Source organism: Ochotona princeps, chromosome 32 (assembly GCF_030435755.1).
Source record: "Ochotona princeps isolate mOchPri1 chromosome 32, mOchPri1.hap1, whole genome shotgun sequence".
Taxonomy (NCBI): Eukaryota; Metazoa; Chordata; class Mammalia; order Lagomorpha; family Ochotonidae; genus Ochotona; species Ochotona princeps.
The window spans coordinates 9,941,967-9,966,592 of record NC_080863.1 but is presented as its reverse complement, the minus strand read 5'-3'; the positions used below and the strand labels follow the sequence as shown (position 1 = coordinate 9,966,592).

Below are 24,626 nucleotides of genomic sequence, written 5' to 3'. Positions count from 1 at the left end.
TTACTGCCTGAACAATGCCCGTTCAGTGATGCCTGTCCAGACATCATTCCTGGTCGCCTTCTGCTCCATCAGACCCTGCATCCCTGGCTTCCTTGCTTCACCTGACACCTATCCTGGTCCTCTTCATGTCCTCTCTGCCTCCTGACTTCTCTGTCCAAGCAAACAGCATGGTTTCCTCCCCACTGACTAATCTGGAACCAACAGACCATCTCTCAAAACTTCTCTCTTAATTATACCTATTCAGTAAGAGTGATGATTTCTGGGCAGCTGCCATTGGTTCAGTCCAGATCCTCAATGTCTGACAACCCCAAATCAGTGCCGTAGTCGTTCTGCAGACTTACTGAACTCTAGCTTTATTCCCAGAATTAACTTTTAAAACATGATGAAGGAGCTTCACTCATATAAACCTCAAAGGACCATAGAGGATTGTTAGAAAATAGAAATAATTCCTTAGCTTAAGAACAGTGTCTTTCACTATGCAACCAAGGCTACCTTTAAGCTTTGCTTTGTCCTATTCCATTCAGCTAGAGCAATCTCTATTAGCTGTCCGTTCATAAAACTTACCTACTTGGGGATCAACCCAAGTTCCACCAACAGCAAAGGTGTTGATGCATCTTGCAGGCTCTGCATCCTAAACCGTTCACGTGCACCAGTTTTATTCTTCTCACTACCACCAGTTCCTTATTTCATTTCATCTTGAAGCCAAGCTCCTTGGGCCAATTCCTTCCTCGTCTTTCTTCTCCTCTCTTAGAACCGATGCTTCGTGCTTCTTCACCTGCCTCTTTCCTCCCCCTTGGCCATTCCAGCTTAAGCTTTCCAGTAAATATATCCCCCAGATTCCAAGGATCCCTTCCTCGTGGCACAGACTGTCACACCTGTCATTATCTCCAGATGTGTCTTCACCTTGTGGCGGAAGCCCAGACCATGTCTTGATTGAATGAGGTAGATGGGATGCCTGTCCTTTGACAATGAGAGAAACCAGGTAGGAGCTTGGGACTCTACTGTGATAGGCATGCACCTGCGTGAGTGAGGCCAAGTCCCATGTGCAGATTCCTCCACATGAATGGAAAGTGTTAGGGGCACGTGTGTCCACTGCCAGGGATGCTCCTGCTGTAATTGAATGGGCACAGACACCAGCAAGGGACATCCAGGCCCTATTGTCTCCAACAGCAGGAGCAGTCATCAACCAAGGCAGAGCTTAACCACGGGCCATGGGAAGGGGGTGAGAAACTGAGAAGCGGGAGATTCTCCTCTGGAGGAAAACTGAGGACTCGCAACCTCAAGCCACAGACAGGTGCCCAGAGCGCCCCATATGTGGGTGCTTTCTACAAATGATTGCAGCTTTTTAAAAACTGGGACACACTTGCTTTGGCCTTCATGTTCCAGGATTCCTCCCATTCACTCTCATTTCTGAATTTGGAATCAGAATTTGATATGAGAGCTTGAATTCTGCTATCACTTGATGGCTTTGGGCAGTACTCATATTTTCTCTTCTCGGAACCAGATATCATCTTCCTGTAAGGAGATGTGTGAGCAAGTATAGGGCAATAGATGGAATTCTTGCTTCAAATGAAGATGAGGCCAGAGTTTTCTTTTTTACATAATTTTACTTGTTCTAAGTGTTCTTGCAATATTTGAGAAAAGTTGAATAGCAGAGAGAAAAATTCATAGAAATGAGTAAGTTTTGAGAATCAAAGTTTGCCATTAATTCTGCTCCACTCCTTGGACTTTCTTAAATTAAAAAAAAAATGCTTTAAGGCAAATGCAGATTATTCTATATGGTAATTTGTTAATTATTTGCGAAATGATAATCCCAAGATGTCATTGAAAAGAGCGACTAGCAACAGAATTGTCTCCTGAGGCTCCACAGTAGGATTGGCCAAGAAACAAGGTCAGTCCACTGTGTCAAGCGCATTCGTTATTAACCTGAATAAGTAAAACACACCTAATAAATTATGAAGTGCATGGTGGCTGAGCCGCCTGGGAACTATTTTTAAATGTTCTCATTAGCATTCCATGTCTGGAATAGAGATTTTAGATTTCTCAAAAAAAAATAATAATACACTTGAGATTTCTTGGGAGAGAGTGGCTAGAAAATTCTTTCGTAAAGTCAGCTCCTAACTTGAGGAGCCACTTCACTGACTGAATTCTGGACCAGGGTCTTCTGTAGAATCCATGGCTAATCCATAGCTTCTGTTACTGTCTTTCTTAGCAATAGCAGCAAGCTGGGAATGGAAGTGCAACAGCCAGGACTTCAACCAACACACTCATATGGGAGTGCTCGATGATAAGTAGCCAGGGTGATGTTAGTCCAACGTTAAGCCAAGAGTTGCATGGCCGAACTTGCAGAATACTTCTTGGAGGAGACTGCAGTGGCCCCTTTGTCACTGTAGCTCTAGTAGAGCTAATTGTGACAGTTCCTATCAGGCCACTGTGTAAGTATCCTTCCTTCCGAAAACCCCTTGGCTTTACCTGCTTTTGTTTGGGTTAAAACTTGCAACTCCTTGTGGAGTGTAGAAACGTGCACATTCTTTTCACGCATCACAATTCACCTACAAAACACTTTGACTCAAAAATACCCTTTCATCTACTTGCCAATGCTTAAACAATCCATTTAGCAAATGTGTTTGGGCTAAATCTAATTTCAGTTATTCAGGCACGGGCTGTACAGTATCTCCGTGTTTAACGAAGAGTTCAGCTGTCACAATGGAGTCAATAAGAAATAAAACCCTGAAATAAAAAACATATGATGAATCTTAAAATGTTGATCCCATGGAGGATGTATGCTTGACCAAATGCAAAAATGAAAATAAACTTGCAGTAAAACAATAAAGTCTGTGGCCAATGAAATAAAGGCAAAACTGCTCTCCTACTACCAGTTCCCTGCCTCACATAACCCACGCTCCAGTCACCACACTTCTTACTTCCTTTCAGTAAGTTCAAACTATAGGATGCGTAGTTTCAGAAATGGGAGAGCTGAACTACTTGGCCTTGGTACTTTGAACTGTGGTCTCAGTGTCAGCGTTCTCCCGAGAAACAGAAGTAGGAATCAGCTCTTACTGGTTTTGTTCTCCCCTCCTGCATTGGGAGGAAGTGGGAAGAGAAATCTGCTTACTGTGTTCTGAGGCTAACATTCTAGTGAATCTACTCTCTCAGGATCATTCACTTCTTGCCCAATATCCTAAGTTTCTCTTCCAGTCCTTCCTTGTCTTCTCTCTGATGTCTGCATCTTCCTCTTGGGACATTGCTGTTTTGATTAGTTTCCTACCCGTCCCTACCAGACTTCCTAAATTTAGTTGGCAGGCCACATCTATCATTTTCTTACTGCTCATTTTATCCCCAGTGATCCTAGCATACACCCAGTTGGTGAAGTCAATGGTCTTTCTCTAGTCTAATTTCTGTTCTTGCCACAGAAGCGACAGGTGGTGAACTCCTCCTTCAACACCATCCTTTTGGGCACCCCACAAGGACAGTTCTTTATACTCTCACTTTTCCTGTCCCCTCCCTCGCTAACACAATTTCCAAAATTTGTCACACCTTTGAACAGTTCCTCTAAGGATAGTGAAAGTGTTGCCCGACTACCAGGGTTTGTTGTTGTTGTTGTTTTGCATTCAACAGCCAGATGTGAACTCATCATGTGGGTACTATGGAATACAAACTGGGTGACTAAAAAACAATGCTAATTGTTGTCCTCATTACTCCAAGAAGAAATAAGAAGCTTCTGTCTTTTGTTGTGCTTTGTTCGATACTTTTATGAGCACTGACTCTTTGAAATAACTCACTGGAATAATGGACAGGAATCATGCCTTAAATCATGACAAATATATGCTGATTTTCTTTGCTGTATCCCAGTTCGCGGTATTTTAAGGTCAAAGGCTATGTCATTCATCTCCTTGTCTGCTGGGTTCTATCCATAGCACATAGTAGGGAGTCTTACATAATTGTAAAATAGATTCTAAAACATTAAAATAATTTTATTAAAACAAAAATACATCAATCTGAGTTACACTGGTTGACCTTTGCTACTTATAATTGGTAAACTAGTCAAAACTAGTGAAGTTGAGATAGAACATCTTTTTTAAAAAAAGATTTAATCATTTTTATTTGAAAGGCAGATTTACAGAGAGGAGAGAAAGGGAGAGAATCTTTCATCCTAAAAGGTCACAACAGTGAGAGCTGAGCCAATCCGAACCAAAGCCAAGAGCTTTTTCCAGGTCTCTCACATGGGTGCAGGGGTTTAAGGACTTGAGCCATCCTCTGCTGCTTTCTCAATCCATAAGCAGGGCGTTGAATTGGAAGTGGATCAGCCGGGACTAGAACCAGCACCATAATGGGGTTCCAGCCTGTAGTCTTCTCCCTCTTCCACCAGAAGTTACCAAGCACAACTGTGACTTTTCATGCAATCCAATGTTATGATTATTCTCACAGTTTAACCATGTTAATAACTCAATTATTTCTGAAGGTTGTGAAACTTGAAAATAAAAATAATATATACTTTACATATATAAGACACAGAAGATTTGTAATAGCTACAGCTCTCCCACATATTGATTCATTAATCAGTCGCTGAAGTGTTATAAGTAATGTTAGGTCATCTTACTGGATTTAAAAAATAAATCGGTAATCTGTTAGAAAAGACTGATGTAACAATGAAAGATATCTCAATAAAATAGATACTTATGTTTGTTTTACTACTTCTGACTTCACTTGAAGCAACATTCTGCAACATTCTGTCCCTTAACACATCCAGGTTCATTGTCAGATGTTAAATAAAAATTTCAAGTTTAGTAGGTGAGTAAATGTAAGAACCTTCAGCAAACCTATAGGGAAAAAATGAAACTAAGAAATTAAAGAAATTTGATATAGTTGCTACTTCCTATGCTTCTAGAGCTAAGTCTGAATCTTAATTAGTATTTTCACAATATCTTGACTAAAGTATTTCATGCTGAAGGGATCATTGAAAGATTGACTCACAGACTTTTGATGTGGCCATAAATATTTATGATCTGCTGACTGTATTTTTATATTATTCATGGGATAAGTCCTAGATCGCTTGCTTCCTAAGACCAGTAATTAGGCATATGAAATGGGAATTTATGCGGTCTCTGTCAATTTCATGAGTAGAATTGAAAGTAGAGGACAATCAACAATCATTGATTGCTGTTTATGTGGAGAATGTTATCTTATTTAAAATGTGCCCACAGAGGACACTACACACCTGTCCCCTGTGTTCTAAACCCAAGGAAACTAATCCCTTTGCAGTACGTTAATGGGATGAGTGCCCCTTTCATATTTGGATCTCCAAAGCTCATGAAGATTACGCTCCCTGATATTGCCTCATTGGTAGTTGTTAGATGTTCAGGACTCAGAACTGTATCTGTGTTGGTCCTCTGGTAGGCATGGCGTGTATCATACAGGCTGTCTAGCCCATTCAAACATAGGTGTTTTTGCCTGTAGGTGAATTCTTCACATGATAAAATATCACATATGTCTACACTATGCCAAAATATTTATTCATCTCAGGCAGTCAAGCATGTGAAATTAGATAAACAACATTCGAAGTGATTACGTCTTTAGCAATGTCAAATAAATAGAATAAATGAATTTGAAACACAGATTTGCATAATCTGCTACTCTGTGGTTATTATTTTTGCATATTACTATGATTTGCAAAGTCTTGATATAACAAAGTATCATAAAATTATTATGATTTAGAAATTAAAAGTTAAAAATTTTCACTGTTTCTCACTCTGTTAAACTTGATTTTGCTGAAACGTAAAATAACTTAGAAATGAACACATGAACCTGTTAGCATGAATATTCACATAGATACATTTTTCATAGTGGCAGTTAGATACAGAAAATGTTTAAAATCATATGTGGCAATTCCCTGCTAACTTATTTCCATTGATTTAAGAAAGGTACAATAATTGTAACATTGGAAAGAGCAGGGAATTGGATTGCTTTCTCTGTACTATTTGTTGTATCTGAAATGTTCTCCATTTGTCTGCAATAAAATAGCTTTATGTTTTCCTGAAACTTCAGATCAGTGGCATTATTTATTCCCTCCAGAACATGTGTGCTGTGCTAACCTGGAGCAGGAAATGGGGAGGAATCTGTCCCTTGGAAGAAGGACTAAGTATATAATATGACAAGGTGCCAGATGGGTTTCCCGTCCTCTCCACATAAACCAGAGATAATAACTGTCTCTCTCTGGATTTTAAAGTTTCAGTGCAGCAAAGAATTTTTTTTTTTTGCTTTCACCATGTTTTCGAGAGATTTTTAATTGGTGATCCTTGGCATCTACAGCCCAATGAGCAGGCTGAGCCCTTGATACTTGTAAACAATATGCCTTCTTCAGAAGCTGAAATTGGAAATCAAAGGATCCAAGTGTGAACAATCGAAGCCTGTTGAGAAAGACCCGCATCTGCCACCTCTGCTTCCCTGTTAGTAAGTCACAGGGGCTGTCTCATGGGTGTGCTGTACCGCCTCATTTTTCAGGGCATGCACTTGCTTTTTCCTCAAGCCGCTTTGGAAGCTCAGCACCATGATGCCGCACCTGCTCTGCAATCCATATGGGAGTCAGGCCGGCCTCGTTTCACAAACTGCAGCACCTTGTCATTTCTCACCAGAGAAGGGAATGAGAGAAATCAATGTAATTGAATATGCCACACCATGAGTTAAGGATTGTGGGTGGGTTTGCCACCAAACTCACTGATCAAAACATCTTCCAGAAATAACCCACAGCATGGCATAGATCAATGGGAGAGAGCTCTGCTGGCCTAGCAGCTCCAGCTAAAGATGTTGCCCATTCCCAGCCCAAGACTCGGGACCTGCACCCAGCTCACACTGCAGCAGAGAGCACTTGGCTTCAAAAGCAGTTCCAGGGGTTGGCACTGTGGTATAGCACATTATACTACCTCCGTTGATGCTGCATCTCTACACTAATTCAGGTCCAGGCTGCTCCACTGCCATTCCAGCTTCCTACAAAAGCAGTGGACAATGGCCCAAGCACTTGGTCTCCTGCCACATTGGGGAGACCCAGGTGAAACTTATGGCTCCTTGCTTTGGCCTGGTCCGTTCCTGGACATTGCAGTCTTCTGGAGAGCGAACTGGAGGATGGAAAGATATCTCTCTCTCTCTCTCTCTCTGATTTTCAAAATACATGTATCTTTGAGAACCAAGTCATAATCCAGAGAACAACTTCGCAGATCATTTTCCAAAGTCTTGTCAAAGGACAACCCCCATTTCTCCAGCAATATCATAGTATCAAAAACTAAATTATACCTTTCCTTAGACACTCTGTTTCAACTGTCAAAAATCTGTGGGTGCATAGATCAGATAGCACACACAGTGACGAAAACTTTGGCTGTTTGACAGGAAGAAGAGTTTGAAATGCAATGGGCCTGTCCGTCCTTTTCATCTTCCTCTAATCCTGCTCTTTGTTCTGTGCTTGCTCAGTCCAAACTCCACATGGTCATTTCAGGACAGGCCTTGTAGCCACTCTGCTGGAGGCAGGTCAGCAGATGGCTGTGGGACATGGCAGCGTTGGTCCTTGGGAGTCTTGGATGTTATAAGGAATCCTGCTTGTGCAGGAATCTGGTGACTGCTGTTTGGAAATAAGCATTGCACTTTGCTTAATGTTCATGCAGACTGATGAGTCTTTCTTAGGAGATAAGCCATTGGGTTCGATTTGGGAGTAAGTGGTGATGTGCAGTTGAGCCCAGAGTGTGTCTATAATCCAAAGTGCAATACATGCTGAGCTTGCTCTTGGAAACTTTTCAGCCTTTTAGGGTAATTCTTTCTAAACTTTTTGTTTTTATTTTTCTTACTAGTAATCTGTTTTCATGATATATAATGCCATCTTTTCTACTGTGCTTAAAACCCGTTCTATTGTTTTAGAGGAATGACAGGTCCGCTGACTGCTTTATGCTGCTAAATTCCTACATTGAGCATGCTCTTGGAGATGTGAAAGCAAGGGCCTTTTGTGCTCACTTCTCTGTGGTTTTACTTATAGTTTTTTATCTAAAGCAGTGTTTCGTCTTTGCCAGATCAGCAAATAATTAGTGCTTTTTTGATTCCCAGAGAATGTATTTTCTTTCTCCCTTTCAACAAAGTAAAATGCAAGCGTTTCAATATAGCTTACTACTCAGTGCCGAACACAAAGGAAATGTAAATATATTGTGAAGCTGATTCAACATCTGGCAGCCAGTAATTGTTGGATATGTGCTGATTAAACTCATTGGAAAAAAAAAGCCAAGCTTTTAATTAGGCATCTGCACCGGGTCACACAGATGAAATTTTCAGATGAAATTGTCAGATGTGTTGCAAAAGTCTTTCTTTCGAGAAATGCGTGTCAACCCCACCATCTCGCTGTCCTTTCTGCCTGTAGAAATGTTGTGATCATTGGCTGCTTTTGTACACTAGCAGAGAGAACTCCAGGGTGATCCCCAGATGCTGTCACTTCTCTGTTCCGTTCCACCACGGACACTCACTGGTACCTTCTGTGAGTACCGTCAGCAAACCTGCTGCCTTTTCCCCAGAGAAAGAACCTGTTACAGCCCCCACCTGAGAAATGGCCGTTTCTGGCTGAGACCATAAGGAAGCCAGAACAACAGAAGCTAAATTCCTTGCTCAAGATGACATGGCTATTGAAATCCTCAGTAGTGGAACTGGTGTCTCCTTGTGGTTTTAGAGTTTTCTGAGACACCTCCACCCCTCACCTTGACCTGTTCCAGCTCCACTCCTGGGAGCAGTAGTACATTTTGGAAGATTGCAGAAAGTGGACTTTGCTTCTGCAACAAATTCCCCTGTTTGCAATAATTTGCCCCACTACCTCCCTCCATTAATAGGTAATCCCAAGAATACCACAGCGTACTTCTACATTTTCACATCGAAGAATGAAAGATACCTTTCTCAGCATTCTGACTGATTATAATTTGAGGGCTGCAGAAAGGGCAAGTCAAATTTGTGCTATACTATTAGAAACTCTTCAAATGGCACTGAAGTCCTGTATTCTGCTCTTGACCTACTACTATTTCTTGACACAGCTTGAGAGAAGTTATATGGCCTCTCCTAGGTCCAGTTTTCTCCCAGACAACAGCAGTTGTCTCATAGAGTTTTTCATAAGGTTTGGGTAGCACAGAGTGTATAAGTATGAGTTCAGTCTGAAGTACATTAAAATGGTAGTCATAGAGACATTCCAGGACCTGATCATGCGTTTGCATGGGCTGAGGAATTCAGTTCTGAAGAACAGTAATACATGGGAAGAAAAGGAGGTGGCCAGACAGGGGGACTCAAAAGGTTGACCAAAATTTTGTTATTGGAGTCAAAAAAAAAGAAAAGAAAAGAAAAAGCAGAGGCAGAATCAGAGACACCAAGAAGGAAACAGCATGGGGGTGGGGGTCCTACCCGGAGCTAAGGCCAACTGAAGCACTGAGTAGTTAGAGAAGAGGTTGTGAGATTATGAATTGAGAGCTTCAGAAGCTGTGCTGCAAAGTGTGGGCTCGATTCGCCCCGTATTAGCAGGCCCTGCAGGATGTGAAGTGGACAGGACAGCATGAGGCATGGAAAAGGAGTTGACAGAGAGGCATCGGAAAGGTGCAATCGGGCGCTCTGAAGCCACAGAGAATGTTCCATGTGCAGAGTACGCACCTCCTCCTGGCTAGAAGAGGATATTTCCTAGCAATGCCCCAACTACTCCCAGAGGTCAACATGAGTGAGCTGGGGTAAGCTCAGCTGAGAGGCCATTGTGAAGGTCCATGTTACGGTTCTGACCTTGGATGGCACTCTTAGAAAAAGAATGGAGGACAGCAATTGGGAATACATGGTAAGTTCCAGAAACTCAAGACAGAATCTCGATGTCTACTTGTGATAACTTTTATCCTCAGCATACCATTTAGTGATTTTAGAAGCTACCTCATATTGCTCTGAAGGACCAATGCTTCCGTCCTGATAAAGGCAGAGTAAATCGGCTGACGTTTTTAGCAAAATAAATTAGATTTAAGTGGATGGAAAAATGGGAGGCAACAAGAAGTATGCATCCTTGTAACAGATGTGTCAGGGAATGTCTCCATTCATTTCTATAAGTGGTTATCTGCTGATCTTTCCCACATGTGCTGGAGTGGAGACGATGCCAGAACCCATGCATGTGAATGATCTAAGCTACACTCAGCACCCAGCTCAGGAGTGCTCTTACCCCTGGGAGCTTCCTCACCCTTACCATACTGCATAGTTAATCCCAGAGCAAAGGAGGAATCTAGAGGAGTTCCAGGAGGCTCTGGCCCTCCTTGCTGGGACACAGTGCACTCAGTAGTAAGGGCTGAAGTACTCCCATCTCTGATATTTATGGGAAACACTCCACTGGAGGTAATAGGTTTGGCTATGAGATCTTTTCTTAATTAACCTCTACTCAACTCTTTCTTTCCTTTATCCGGTGAGAAATTATTATAGATATCTAGGGAATTCTCAGTGTTGAGAATCTCTTTATGTTGTGGGGGAAGCTTGGAACAGGTGAAACTTGCACAGAGAAATAATGTCTTAAATGAACTTGCAGGCCACAAAGAGAGGAACAGTTTGAGTAAGAATAATGGAAACTTTGAAAAGATAGTGAAATAGATTATTTATTTGGGATGAGATTATATCAGAGACTGCAGAAAGTTTATGAAAATGACATTTTAAAAAAAGTTTCTTTTGGTGCAAAATGATTTGAACCCATGTATAGCTTTGTATATGTATGTATGTATACACACATACATATGTATACATACATATACGTGTGTGTGTGTTTGTATAAATGCATTTTCCAGGAACTTTTTAAGGACCCCTCATTCATTGAAAGGACCTGCATCAACGTTAGAGGAATAACAGAATTCGACTAAAAGGCAGACATCAGCATATATATTGTGAGAAGTAAAGATAGCAGCCAATTCACAAGAAGATAACTTATTGAGCACTAAAGCAAAAATGAGTAGAAAGACTATCAGTAAAGAAGGTTAGATAGTAGGTCTGGAGATGGGCATTTTAACCCAACAAAGTATAAAATAGGAATTGAGTAGGGAGTAAATTATTCTAGTCTGATCCAAGGTGGTGGTTAAGGAGGGTAGACAGCAAGCAGTAAAAGATGCCGAATAGAACGATTCTGCAGGCCACAGTGACTCAAAGAATGTAGGAGCAAAGAGGTGTAAAAATAACTCCAGTTTAAACAATGCTTTTGTAGAGTACCCTGTTTTTACCAAAAATGAGTTATCCATGGGCTTATCCAACGCTGTATTTTTATTGCCATATCCAAGAAAGGAACAGATCATCTGAGAACATTTTCACGTAAGAACAATTTTAAACCTCCTGCTGTATCAACCTCACTCTCCTACACTTGCACTTTTAAGTAGCATAATTAGAAATCAAGTTTCCATGAGATCAGAGCCACAGGGACTCCAAGTTCATTATTTACTCCCAATCTGACCGATAGTCCCAAGGTCAGTATCCCTAAACATGATCGAAAATGAAAGACTTTACACATAGGGAGCAGTATAATATTTGGAGGCAGTCTGGTATTGAACAGATACATGTGTTTTTCAAAGGAAGTATATCACCTTATTTCCATAGATTATCTTTCCTTGGTATAATAAAGGTGTTTTCACGAACACGATGTGATGCTCACAGTATTTCTGCAGTAGAGGAAATGGGAAACCCTGAAATCCCATTTCGTGAAAGAAGAAATAGAGAGATGCAGAGATCAAGTGACTTTTCATCCATTCTCTTCTTGAACAGACCAGTGCGTTGGAGCTACAGCATGTTTTCCTAGCATCTCTTTCTGTGCAAGACACCTAGTCCATCCCAGGACTTGACGTGGTTCTATCACATGACATATAGCAGGTGGCTCACATTTCTCTTTTGCAACATGCAAGTGACATGCATACAGCACAGACTGTGCCGAACAAGCATTTACCTCTGTCTCTATCTACAACATGGGACATGACACACTGTAAGCATCTCTATATATTTTTGAAGTGGCCAGTAGATGTTTTTCAAGATTTGTTTATTTTTATTGGAAAGGCAGATATACAGAGAGAAAGAAAGACAGAGAGAAAGATCTTCTGTCCAATGGTTCACTCCCTAAGCAGCCACAACAGCAGGAGCTGAGCCAATCCAAAAAACAGGATCCAGGAGCCAGGAACTTCTTCTGGTCTCCCACGCAGGTGCAGGGTCCCAAGGCTTTGGGCTGTCCTCGACTGCTTTCGCAGGCCACAGGCAGGGAGCTGGATGGGAAACGGGGCTGCCAGGTTTTGAACCGGTGCCCATATGGGATCCCGGCACACTCAAGGCGAGGGCTTCAGACACTAGGCTACCACACCAGGGCTGGGCAGTAGATATTGTCACATTGTTAGATAGTTACATTTCCTGATAACTGACCACTCACCTTTTCTTGCATTCAGGAGTCTGTAATTCTATAAAGATCACAAGGTTCTTTATCACTCACCCACTTGATAACTTAAATAATTGCTCTGAGAGAAAAAATATCCATAAATTCTAAAAGGCAGTCTCATTAAGAGCCACATGTGGGTTCTCATTCCATTGCTAAATAGGGAAATCACATTAAAACTCAAAAATAGATAACATTAATCACAGTAATCCAAGGAACTACTCCTTAGACCTGGCAAAGAACTCTGAGAGCTTTGTGCATTACTCTTGATTCTTTTATTTTCATGATGAATCTTTGGTGCAGCGGAGGGAAAGATGAAGCATGCTTGGGGATGAGGGGCTAGGGGCCAAGTTGTTAACAGTGATTAAAATGAAGGAAAACCTCAGAGAAAAGTTGTGACCATCCTGCCTTCTACTTGCCTGCTCAGAAACCCATCATTTCTATATTCATGCTCAGGCCAGTTTTGATTATAACAGTGATGGGAATAAGCATCTTCATGCAGCAGTCTTGACTTTAAGGAGAAATAGAAGCAAGGATCCCTAATAACTGAAACAGCATTCATCCTGTAAATCCTGTTGCACGTGTGAACTCAATGGCGATTTTCCAATCAGGCTACTATTGTTGTCCCGCATGGCTTATGTTGGTGGCTCTGCATCCCAGGGGACTTACACTAGTTCTGGATCATCACACAGCTTTTCAGGGAGAGAACTGGAACTCAGACCAAAGTCATTTGTTTCTGAATCTCCAGTGATTTCTATGATACTATGCAGTCTCCCAAACCCACAGAGAACACTGGGTCAAGAATGCTCCAATGGACATAAAGATGATCAAAGCGTGAGAAAGGAAAAGAACCACTGGACAGAAAAATTGGAGAAATGAGATGTGTCTAGAGGAAAACTACATGGGCAATAAGCCCACGAAAAGATGCTCACTTTCCCTAGCTACCTGGGGATTAAAACTGTAATCCTACCACCTTAGATGTGCAAACTTTAATTCTGGGAATGGTAAGTATTGTGTCAGATTGGAAGAAATGAAAATTCTGGGGACCACAGGGATGGCTCGACTAGCTAATCCTCCACCTGCAATTGCTGGCATTCCATATGGGCGCTAATTCATGTCCCGGCTGCTCCACTTCCCATCCAGCTCCCTGCTTATGGCCTGGGAAAACAGCTCAGAACAGCCCAAAGCCTTGGGCCCCTGCACCAAGTGTAGGAGACTCCAAGAAGGTTCCTGGCTTCTGGCTTCTGGCTTCTGGCTTCAGATCAGCTCAGCTCCAGATGTTGCAGCCACTTGGGGAGTGAACCAATAGATGAAAGTTCTTTCTTTCTGTCTCTTCTCTCTGTAAATCTGCCTTTCCAATAAAAACAAATAAATTTAGAGAAAGAAAATTCTGGCGTACTACCAATAGAGGTATAGATGATCTGGTCTGTTTTGTTGTCTATGTGTCATTATCTAACAGGTGTGCATTACCTTTGCCCAGCAATTCCATGCTAAGATACATAACTCAGAAAAAAATTTCTCCCCTAGCTTACAGAAGAACCATGTGAAGAATTGTCATTAACAACTAAAAATGTGTAAGAACCCTCTATGTGCATTAACAGAATTAACAAATGTTAAGTAGTATTACAGCCACTCAATAAATCATGTATTTCATGAAAACCCATAAACTAAAGATACATCAGAATAGATCAATCCCGCAAAATACCACAAATGTATTCTAAGGAAAATTATGGAATATTAGCATGGAGGCCATTTACAAAATGCTTTAAGATTTTTTAAAACAGTTTTATGAATTATTAATATTCTGGTATTAATATTCTGAAATGTTTGGAATAAATAATATTCTAATTATCTGAAACCTAGCTATGACTTGAAAGATACAGAAAGCACTGCTACATAGAAACCTCACATGCAGGGCATTGTAAAAGAGCGATATGGGAATGCAAGCAAGGACTCAGAGCTACTGGCCCAGCGGGTTTCAAAAAGAGAAGCAGTGTTCTAGGCATTAAATCCAATGGTGTACAGAGGCATTGATTATCCTTACAACCTTTGAGACATAAGGAATCCGTCAAAAGTTAAAGTACAAGCCGCAGAGAGACACCTTGTCTATGTGAATTATAAAATAGAATCAATTGAAAATGAGGCCAAAACATCCCCCCAGCTGCCCCAGACTAGCAGAGAATCGCAGTAGTAGCGGGGGAGATGCCCATTCCAGCCTGTTCTGGGTCCCAGCATCCTCTGACACCCTTCACCCTCTTCGCTCTTCAAGCTTCACCCTCTTTACCCTTCTAACGGAAGGGTGAAGTTAAGTGATATTGTCTAAAGGCAGACACTTGGATCCTTGGAAATGTCTGATTGTCTTGCCTGTCTCCCTTTGCCACCTTCAAACAGTTCTCTTGCATTTGGGAAGAGTGAGTGTCAATCAAGCCAGTAGTATTAAAGTCGCTCTAGTTAGGATTGTTTTATTCATTGATTGCTTTAAGTGTATTTAATGGAGAAATTCTTTTATAGCCCATACCTACCCCCCGCAAAAGCCAGGAATATATTTAACTCTGAGTTTGTGTGTTATTTGCATGTTTATTTTTTGTTTGTTTGCTTGTTTTCATTCTTGGTGTTTGCAATCTTGCTTGACCAGCAGTTTGAGAATGAAATCAGCCATTTACACCCTCCGTTGGCGAATCACCCTGATCAATTAATGTCTGTTGAGTCACTGCTTTGACAATCTGTGAAAACACGTTTTTTTCATCCCTCATAAACCTCCTCCCTCAGCAAAGACAGGCACAATCTCAATTTGCAAGTTGAGTTTTTAAGTATTGTGATCTGTGAGGATAAAAATATCAGTCCATGATAAAGTAAAAATAAAGCTGTTATTCAAACATAATGGAATCTTTTAAAAACAATCGTTTCAGACAGCCATCTCTCTTTTTTTTTTCATTTTTAAGGAAAGAAATGTGTTATTCAGAATATGTTGTATAGCGACATATTTGCATTCAGAGCATCTCTAATGGTGTAAAGCCAGTGTCTAAACTGCATAACCCTGCACATAATTCCCTGGGCAATGACAAGTGCCTTCTTGGAAAATAATCAAGAGAAATATCAGATTTCTTAAAATCAGAGGCTGCATGTGATGGTAGTCTCCTATTTGAAAGTAGTCTCAAATCTCTTCCATCCTATTTTAATAATATTAATAATAGTGCACCTTTTTTTGAGCAGTCACCAGAGGGTTAGGCACTTTGCCAATCACTTTTCCTGCGTTATCGCGTATACTCTTCATTGACCACTTCACACGTAAAGACGTGTCCTATAAAAACACCATATACCAGAGCTTGCTTTTTCCTCCAAAGCCTATAGCTGCCATATCTCAGTATTCCCTGAATTCTACTGTTACACCGGAAATGGAAATGAAGAAACAGCAGGCGATGGGTACAGATTTCTGTCATTGTTTCCTTCTCAAGATGAAGTCATTTTCTGAATTTCCAGAATAAACAGATATCATGGGTTTTTTTTTTCAGGATTTGATCATTATATTTCCTGGCAGACCTTTTGTAACCTTGAGTCTCCTACGGTGAATTTAAGTCCTACTCTAATTGATTTTCTCACTGCTTACTGAGAAATAGAGCTCCTTTTCCACTGGTCTCATAAATAATTCCATTTCTCTATGCCAGCGATGGTTGGACTCACCTCACATTGTCCATCTCTGTCTTTTTTCCCTTGCAGGTGATGTCATTGTCTATATTAATGAAGTTTGTGTTCTTGGGCACACTCACGCGGATGTTGTCAAACTTTTCCAGTCCGTTCCTATTGGTCAGAGTGTCAACCTGGTGTTGTGTCGTGGCTACCCTCTGCCTTTTGACCCAGAAGATCCTGCTAACAGCTTGGTGCCACCGCTTGCAATATTGGAGCGGCCACCTCCGGGCACGGTCAATGGAAGACATAACTACGAAACATATTTGGAATATATTTCTCGGACCTCACAGTCAGTTCCGGATATAACAGATCGGCCACCTCATTCTTTGCACTCTGTGCCAGCAGACGGTCAGCTCGATGGCACATATCCACCACCACCCATCCACGATGACAATGTGTCTATGGCTTCTTCAGGGGCCACCCAAGCTGAACTCATGACCTTAACCATTGTGAAAGGTGCCCAGGGCTTCGGCTTCACGATCGCTGACAGTCCCACAGGACAGCGGGTGAAACAAATACTTGACATTCAGGGATGCCCTGGACTGTGTGAAGGCGACCTCATTGTCGAAATCAACCAGCAGAATGTGCAGAACCTGAGCCATACCGAGGTAGTGGATATACTGAAAGACTGCCCCGTCGGGAGTGAGACTTCTTTGATCATCCACCGAGGAGGTAAGACCACTGTCCTAACCATACAGTGTGTGGGAAAAATAGATCCTTCACCATGATACCCATTCAAATGGAGATTTCTCTAGAGGGGAATGAAATCTTGCTTTTGAAAATGCAGGTAAAGGAATAAGAAACACATAAGGTTAAGAAGCTGTTTTTGAGTCTTGATATTACGTTTTGTCCTAGTTTCCATTAAGCACAATTTGTAACAATAGTGTTTTCTGTCTTAAACAAATATGCTGGTATGAATTTGAAAGCTAACGATTAGATCCCCAACTGAGAATGGGTTCTATTATATAAGTCCTCATGGGGTGGGCATTGAGCCTAGGAGTTAAGATACCTGTATCCTGCGTCCAGATGCCTGGGTTCTATTCCTCCTTCTGACTTTTGGCAGCAGCCGCCAGCCTAGGGAGGCAGCCAGGAATGACTCGATCCCTGTCACACACATGGAACACCTGGACTAAGTGTCCAACTTCTAGGTTCAGCCTGGCCCAATTTTGATGTCAGTAATGAGTCAGTGGATGGGAATTCTGCGTGTAGGGGGCAGAGGTAATTCATTAATGTACCAGTTATGAAAAACTCAGGCTGGTCCAATATTGGTTTCTTAAGTAACCTGCCCTGCCAACGAAAGACTTAGTTTGAATTGTGCTTACAATTCCAGGCTAGCAGGTAGAAATTAGTTCAACCACCCCCAAAACCCTAGTACAATCTGGATCACACTCTGAACCAGTGAACCTGTGCTGCTGCTGCTGCTGCATGAGCCAGAGGTGTTGTGCAGGATGTTTCTTCCACTGTGAAGGGGACTTCTCCAGCAATAATCACCTACATGTGCCTCCCGTGACCTGGGAGCAAAGATGCATAACGGGGGAAAGAAAACTAGGTAGAGGGAGGGGAAAAGGATCTGCCGACCAAGAGAATGCTCCAAAACAGAGTGCGAAGGAAAAGACTCAAGCTAAGTCCTGGTTTTCTCACACACTCATTTTAAGACTTAGGACACTTCAAGTCCTTGCCCCCCAAGCTTTCTCACTTGTTGCAATGTGGCAGTGTTTCCTAGTGTTCAGTGGCCCACAATAGATCTCACAAAGTATCTGTGGGATCAAAACGAGCCCAGAATCTACACCAGGGATGGGTCAGAAGGAGTGGTACTGGAAGGAACTCATGCATGTGGAGCAAAGGTGGGAAACATATGCCTTTTCGGAGCACTCAAGGTGGCAAGGAAGTCCTCTTGGTTTGAAATGCAAGTGAAAGGAATCAAAGCCCGAAAGAAGCACTACTCGTGTATTTGTTGTTCTTCATCGTTTTTTCCGCTTTTAAGGAAATATTACATCATTGATTCCTGGCTTGAAAAGGAACACTGAAAAGCAAGCATTTGTGAGCAACAGTACACAAGTATTATGTTACTATATTGAAAAGGAAAATTAATATGATGGAAAAAACAATCTTAAATTCAATCTTCTCAAGTCATTGTTGCAGAAGAGCACTTGAATTTCAGTAATTAAAGCTTGACAGAGCTCTTTAATTTTTCCCATCAGCTGCTTAAGATTAAAACAAATATTTCTGATTAAAAGCCATAGGTTCATAGTACCCAACTGAAAATCAAATATTTGGAACAGGTTCTTGATATTCAAAAATATCACACTGTGCAGTAATATCCAGTCTGTGGTTTGCAGAAACAAATTTGGACACATTTTTATGTATAATGGCTTCTTTTAAAAGCATACCGTAACACAATAAAGCACTTTAAAATCCTTCACGTATATTATTGCAATTTGTGCCTTTTTGAAAACGTTGACTATGCACCTGTTCCCAGCTAGACAACCCTGTTCTCACTCACTGATTCTACCACTCTCCCTCATGCTCTCTCATTTAAACCTCAAGTAATCAAAATTTTATTTGCATTTTTGTCTGAGTTTGGAAGAGACTGACTTTGGTTTTTTTAACTAGTGCAGAATTGGAGAGCATATTGCCCTATGATACTTAAACTACATCTAGTCAAAAAACTCTTGAGTTTCCCCAGATTCCTACCTCTTACACTCATCTGTCTGAAATTAATAGAACTATGTTTAGGAGAAGAGATTCACTCTATCGTTGGGAAACTCAGTAGTGCTAATGACTTCATTAAGATCAGCAAACTGGATGGAAAAACAGAGCTGAGACTCTAAATCAGGTACTCTTTTTTTTAATTTCATTTTATGCTACATAGGCTCTGGGATTCCCCCAACCCAACCCCCTGCCCTCCCCGCATGGCGGATTCCTCCACCTTGTTGCAGTGTTACAGTACAAATCAAATCATGATTCTTTCATTGCAAGCATGTACCATGCATAGAGTCCAACCTCTTATTGTCCAACAGATTCTTGGGGTGACCATCTCCGGTCTGAAAGCAGAGCTGGCAGAGAATTGTCCCATCCAATGAAAAGCCACAGCATAACATTAACAACAATTTACATCATTACGGAGTTAACTGACATGGTTTTGAGTGACCAATATGTTAGAAAAGGCAAGTTCTTCGCAACAACCTGTGACTACTTCATTGTCTTTTCAATTTTAGTTTGTATACATCTGGCTGCTATACACCTTAAAATGGTTATAGGGTACTGTTTCAGCTGTCTCAGGTCTATTTTCATTTTTATATTTAACAGCTTGTAGCATTGAAGCACGATTTAACTGAACTTGGCGAGCTTTAGGATAGTTCAAACAGGCTTATAACTCTAACAGGGCATTTGTTAACAATTGAGGTGCAGAACGGTTTTAGGTGGGGTGTGCAGAGAAATCTTCAATACCTTAGTGAGGAGTAACTAATCTTTGTGACCTACCTAGTAGGGAATATGTGAGTCCAAGCTGACCTTTTCGTGTCTGCTCTAAGCTTTCCTTATTTGTCTCTATCTAATCTGATTTGGGGGGTGGCGGGGAGAGAGGGGGGTCTCCAGAGTGACCCTGGTGGGGATCCAAAGTTGATACTAAGTAAGGACCAGAGAAAGCTCCCCTCCTGGGATCCGAAAGAGGTTTCTTCTGTTTCTGAGGACTGCTCAGGACTCCCAGCTGTTATTCCGATGTCATGAGATCCTGTGAGGAAGGATCTGGGCTTCATTCCATCCCGTGTGGGAGGTCTGATAGGGAATGGATGACCTCAGAGTTCTCGGCCTGGGAGGGCACTCCCATTCCCCGTGGTCTCCTTGGCTGTTGGGATATAGTCGTTGGTGTCTGTACTGATAGTCTTTGATGAGGATCTGGGAGTCTCCAGGGTTGGGATACAAGCCTTCTCCTGCTCCACTCTGGGGGACCCCCTACTCCATGCATATGACCTCCTTTTAAGATTTTGTCAGGATTACTCTTGATTCCCCCTATATGTCTTTATAGTTTTGTTAATGTCTAGTGCTGATTCGAGTTTGTTATCTATAAGTTACCTGTTAAAAAAAGAATTGTAAAACCTAGTATACTTTTAATACCCTATGTTATCCCATAATGGGGCGGGAGAGCAGAGAACTCTTCCACCTGCTTAGAAAGTGTGAGGAAGATGTTAAGTGTAACCTATCAAGAATATAACAGGTAAATCAGGTACTCTGAGAAGGGCTGCAGTTGTCCCAAACAGCACCTTAACTGCTGTCTGCCAAGTAGCGGCCCTGGGAATTTCCAAGAGGGAAAACAATGCTGGACACTTGCAAAGACGATGTTTAAAAATATGAAGAGAAAAGAGAGGTGAATATTCTATTCAGCATAAGGTACTGCACCTTTCCACTTGATGTCAACAGGTGAAAATAATGTACAACAGAACATATCTAGTACCAAACCCACAGCATGGTATGCAACATGCTGGCTTTCCTGTGAAACGAAGTCTTAGCAACTGAACCCAATGAAAGCCTTTTGCTCGAGATACCATTTTTAGTACAGGTTCTACCTCTTGCTGTGGGATTTCTATGCCCTAGGACCCCACTTGGTCATTCACAGGCAGGCCACAGTAAAAAGGAGAATTGAAGCGCCCAGCATCCAGCAGGAGGCTTTCAGAGCCAGCTTTGGAACTAATATGCATCTTCCGTTGTTCTCATCTTCCACTAGCATAACCTAGACCTAACCTATTCTAATTAATCATGAGAGTCTGGGAAGTGTCGTATTCCTGCCTTGTCAGGAATAAAAGAATGTACTGGGGTCAAACATACAGTAGACACTCTGCCCTTGCTATGATTTATATGCTCTCTCTGTACCTGGACTTATACATTAGGGATGTGTAACTTCTAGTTATGTCAACCTGTAAAGTGAAATCTTTTTCTGGAATGTGATATTGTGACGTGATTTATTTTAGGCTTTCAAGACATATCCCATCTATGTGTGTAGGTATTAAAATTCACAAGGTATCCTCACAGTACGTTTCTCAACTTTCATGTATAAAGAAATTTAGGCTCAGGGTTAAGTGATTGGCCCAAGTTCAATGAATGTGTGTCTAAGCAAAGGGATGAGCTAATACCAACAGCAAGAGCTACAGTCCAAGAATGGAAAATGCCATGGAACACACATCATCTATGGGAAATGATGTGCAGGAGATGATTAGAGTGAGCAAGGTGCATTGTTGATGTGTACAAGTGATGCTTGGGGTATGAGAGGTGCATTAGTGGGATGCACAGGCAATGCCTAGGGTGTGAAAGAGATGCAATATTTGAAGCTTCCCTTACACCATTTAGAAGATGGAAACATAACCAACCCTGAAGCTTCTAAGATTAGTACATTTTCACATTGTGCCAGTTTCCCCAAATTTTACAGAGAAAGAACTTGATGACATCTGCCTTGGTTCTTCAAGATTCATTCATCCATTTCATGGGTACTTGTTGAAGAATGTCTGTGTGCCCAGCCCCCGGTCTCAGCACTGGGAATGTGACAGTCATCAAAACAAAGTTCTTACCACAAACAGTGTACCCACTGTCAAGAAATCAGACAGCAAATCCAGAAATCAAGCAGCTTAGGGATATGACACTAAAGAAGAACCGAGAATTGAGGTCAGAGAATCAGGGACAAGGGACGCAGTTTTCTTTAAGAAGGATTAACTAGTGAGAAACACCTGTGCAGACTTCCCCACCCCACCCCCCCAAAAAAAAAAAAAAACAAGAAAGAAAGAAACAGGCTAGATAGAGAGCTATCTCAGGAGCACCCAGGGCAGGCAGAAGGCACCCAGAATAGTGCGACTTGACCAAACAGGGAAGAGGTGGGGTGGTAGATGAGGTTAGAAGGCTCACTAGCACAGACGCAGGCAGGTAATGTGGAGTCTTGTTTAGCCACACAGCGTAGAGAAGAGTTTTACTTTTCAATGAAACAGGTGAGAGCGAGGCTTGATAGGATCTAATGTCTCAAAAGGATCGCGCTGACTGCTCTGTTAAGAGGAGATGGTTTGTGAGCAAGAAACGGACTGACAAGCCGTCATCTTTCACAGCATTCCAGTGAGAAAAAAAGAAAACTCAGAAAAGGGCAAAGTGGAGGATGTAAGGACTGGATGGCAAATAAATTTCGAAAGGAGAGACAAAGGCTTTGCCAATAGACTATACAAGGGATAGACACAAAAGAAGGCATCAAAGACGGCACGGCATTTGGCCTAAGCATCTAGAAAAATAGTTTCCACTGATGAATGTGATAGGTGGAAATGGTCATGTCAGGGAGAATGAGTGAGGCTGAAGGGAAAGTCAAGAGTCCATTTGGGGACGTGATCAACCTGGGGGTTCCTTTCAACAGCTAGAATGTGGAGTGGACTTAAAGCTGGAGAGATTGAGTGTAAATGAAGGTAAGAAAAAATTCTGAGAATCAAAGACTGAGGCCCAGGTGGGGGAAGAGTGGCCAGCAAAAGCATGCCTTGGGATGAACGAGAAGAAAGGAGACCAAGGAGTCTGGAAGGGAAGGGTTTGGGGATGGAGATCTAAGCCGCTATGGAAAGTGCCAAGGGAAACAGGACTGAGAAATCAGCATTAAATTGGTCAGCAGGATCACTGATGTGAGTTATTGTGGCCACTCAAGTTAGTCGAAACGATAAACGAAGTCTATCTTCCCATTGGTGAGCAGTTCATAATGCGTGTTTCATTCACTTGACAACAAAGCCCGTGTTGTATTTGGACCTGTCTAGTGCACTTATTTGCCTGTATACATTCAAGGGCAAGGATAAGTACACAGGCTCCCTTCATCCCTGCTGCCATCTGTTCGACTCAGGTGACATCAGCCTTCTGACAGCAGAACTAACATGCTCCTAAATGTGCCAGTGTCGTCAAGTTAGCGAAATATGATCCTGTGGTAATTTCTTACAGTTGGGGGCTGGGGAAAGGCTGGTGTACACATTAGTACCTTATATCTCATTGCATTTAGGTCTTATGAAAGTGGGATGGCATCATATAGAGGAGGTGCTTAGACACAACTTACTTTAGTTCTATTGGAAAGTTCAATTACCATCAAAATAATTTAGCTAGCCTCTCTTTAATCCAAGAAGCACTCCATTCCCTCAGTACCTCCCAAAGACTTAAGGGCTGGGGTCTATATATCCATCTGTTTTATTTCAATATTTGTCTGTTGGCTGTTTTTGGTATCACTGTAAAGATGAATAGGAGATGTGTTTTTATAAATGGGAAATTCAATATATGTGTAACAGGATTTAACCATCAGTTATTGAATTGAACTTAACATTTTACTTACTGCTTTTGATAGGGAGTAAGTAAGAAGGTTAAGAAAAGAACAGGTTAAGATTTCTAGTCATCACAGCCACCTGTTTAAGTGATTCTTCCATTCCAGACATGCAGAAATACCAATTCCAAGAAGCTATTGGTTTTGAAAATACCTAATTTAAAATAAGTGGTTTTCCTCAGCAGCATTTTCCCCTCAGTGCTCAGCCTGCCTGTTTGCTCAACTGTTCTACTTTGTTATGACATTAGAGAGAAAAAAGCAATCACCAAATAAATTCAGGAAAACGCAGGTATGAGTTCAGTAATGGAGCTGAGTGTACAAAATGACCAAAGCTGTCTGTTTACTGATTTTCTTAGGTCTGGGTTTGTACAGACACCTAACATCATTCTGGTCTTTTTGGTGATATCCTCCAACATCTGCCTGATTTTTCTTTCTTCTCCTTTTTCGTTCATTCTACAAACATGCCAGGTGTTGCTCTAAATATGGGAGCATCCAGTGAACAAAGTTCTTGTTATGGAGTTTGCTTGAACACTAATGGGTAATAGCATTAACCCACCAACTGCACTGGTCATGTGGCAATAAAGCCTGCCCTACAACAAATTGTCATTCAAGGAGACAAAAAAAAAAAAACACAACTACACAGGTGTAGTGAGTGAGCCTCCCTCCCATCTTCCATCTCCTGTCTCCCAGTGGCTGAGAAGAAACTCTTCTATCTGAAACGGGACTGTAGGTTTCTAACACAAGCTGGGATACTAATTCCCAAGGTTTTAGGGAGCACATCACCGAGGTCCCCTGGCCACTAGTGGCCCATTTTTAAGTTGAAGACATTCTGTAATGTCCTTGTCATCTCAAAGACTCCAGGATCTCAGTGCTCCTGAGTGACCAGCGTGCTTTGTTACAAGGGTGTGTTCATTATCTTGGGGCCTCAAGATCTGTTTTTTTTTTCTCTCTTATCTGTAACCCCAACTCCAAATCCACAGCTGATATTCTCTTGATCTTACAGCCCATGTTTCCTAACCTTACACAACACACGGCCACAGCAGAAATGGGATTTTGAGAAACATCAGAGAGAGAAACAGAAAAGGGGTAATAATGGTGATAGCCACCAATTCTGAAATTAAAGGAAGAGGATCAAAGTTACAGTGATGTAATATTGGTTCAATCAGTTTGTAAAGGGAGGAAATCTTTCCTTAAGATTTAAAA

General features: G+C 41.6%; 1 protein-coding gene across 1 annotated transcript in view; it reads left to right on the top strand.

Annotated features, from left to right (window-relative positions):
* Positions 1-24,626, top strand: part of MAGI2 (membrane associated guanylate kinase, WW and PDZ domain containing 2) — a 902,006-nt gene that overhangs the window by 727,474 nt on the left and 149,906 nt on the right. Inside the window, exon 10 of the mRNA XM_058657499.1 lies at positions 16,139-16,780. Within this exon, the coding sequence (XP_058513482.1) occupies positions 16,139-16,780 (642 nt within the window). The remainder of the gene's footprint in view (positions 1-16,138; positions 16,781-24,626) is intronic.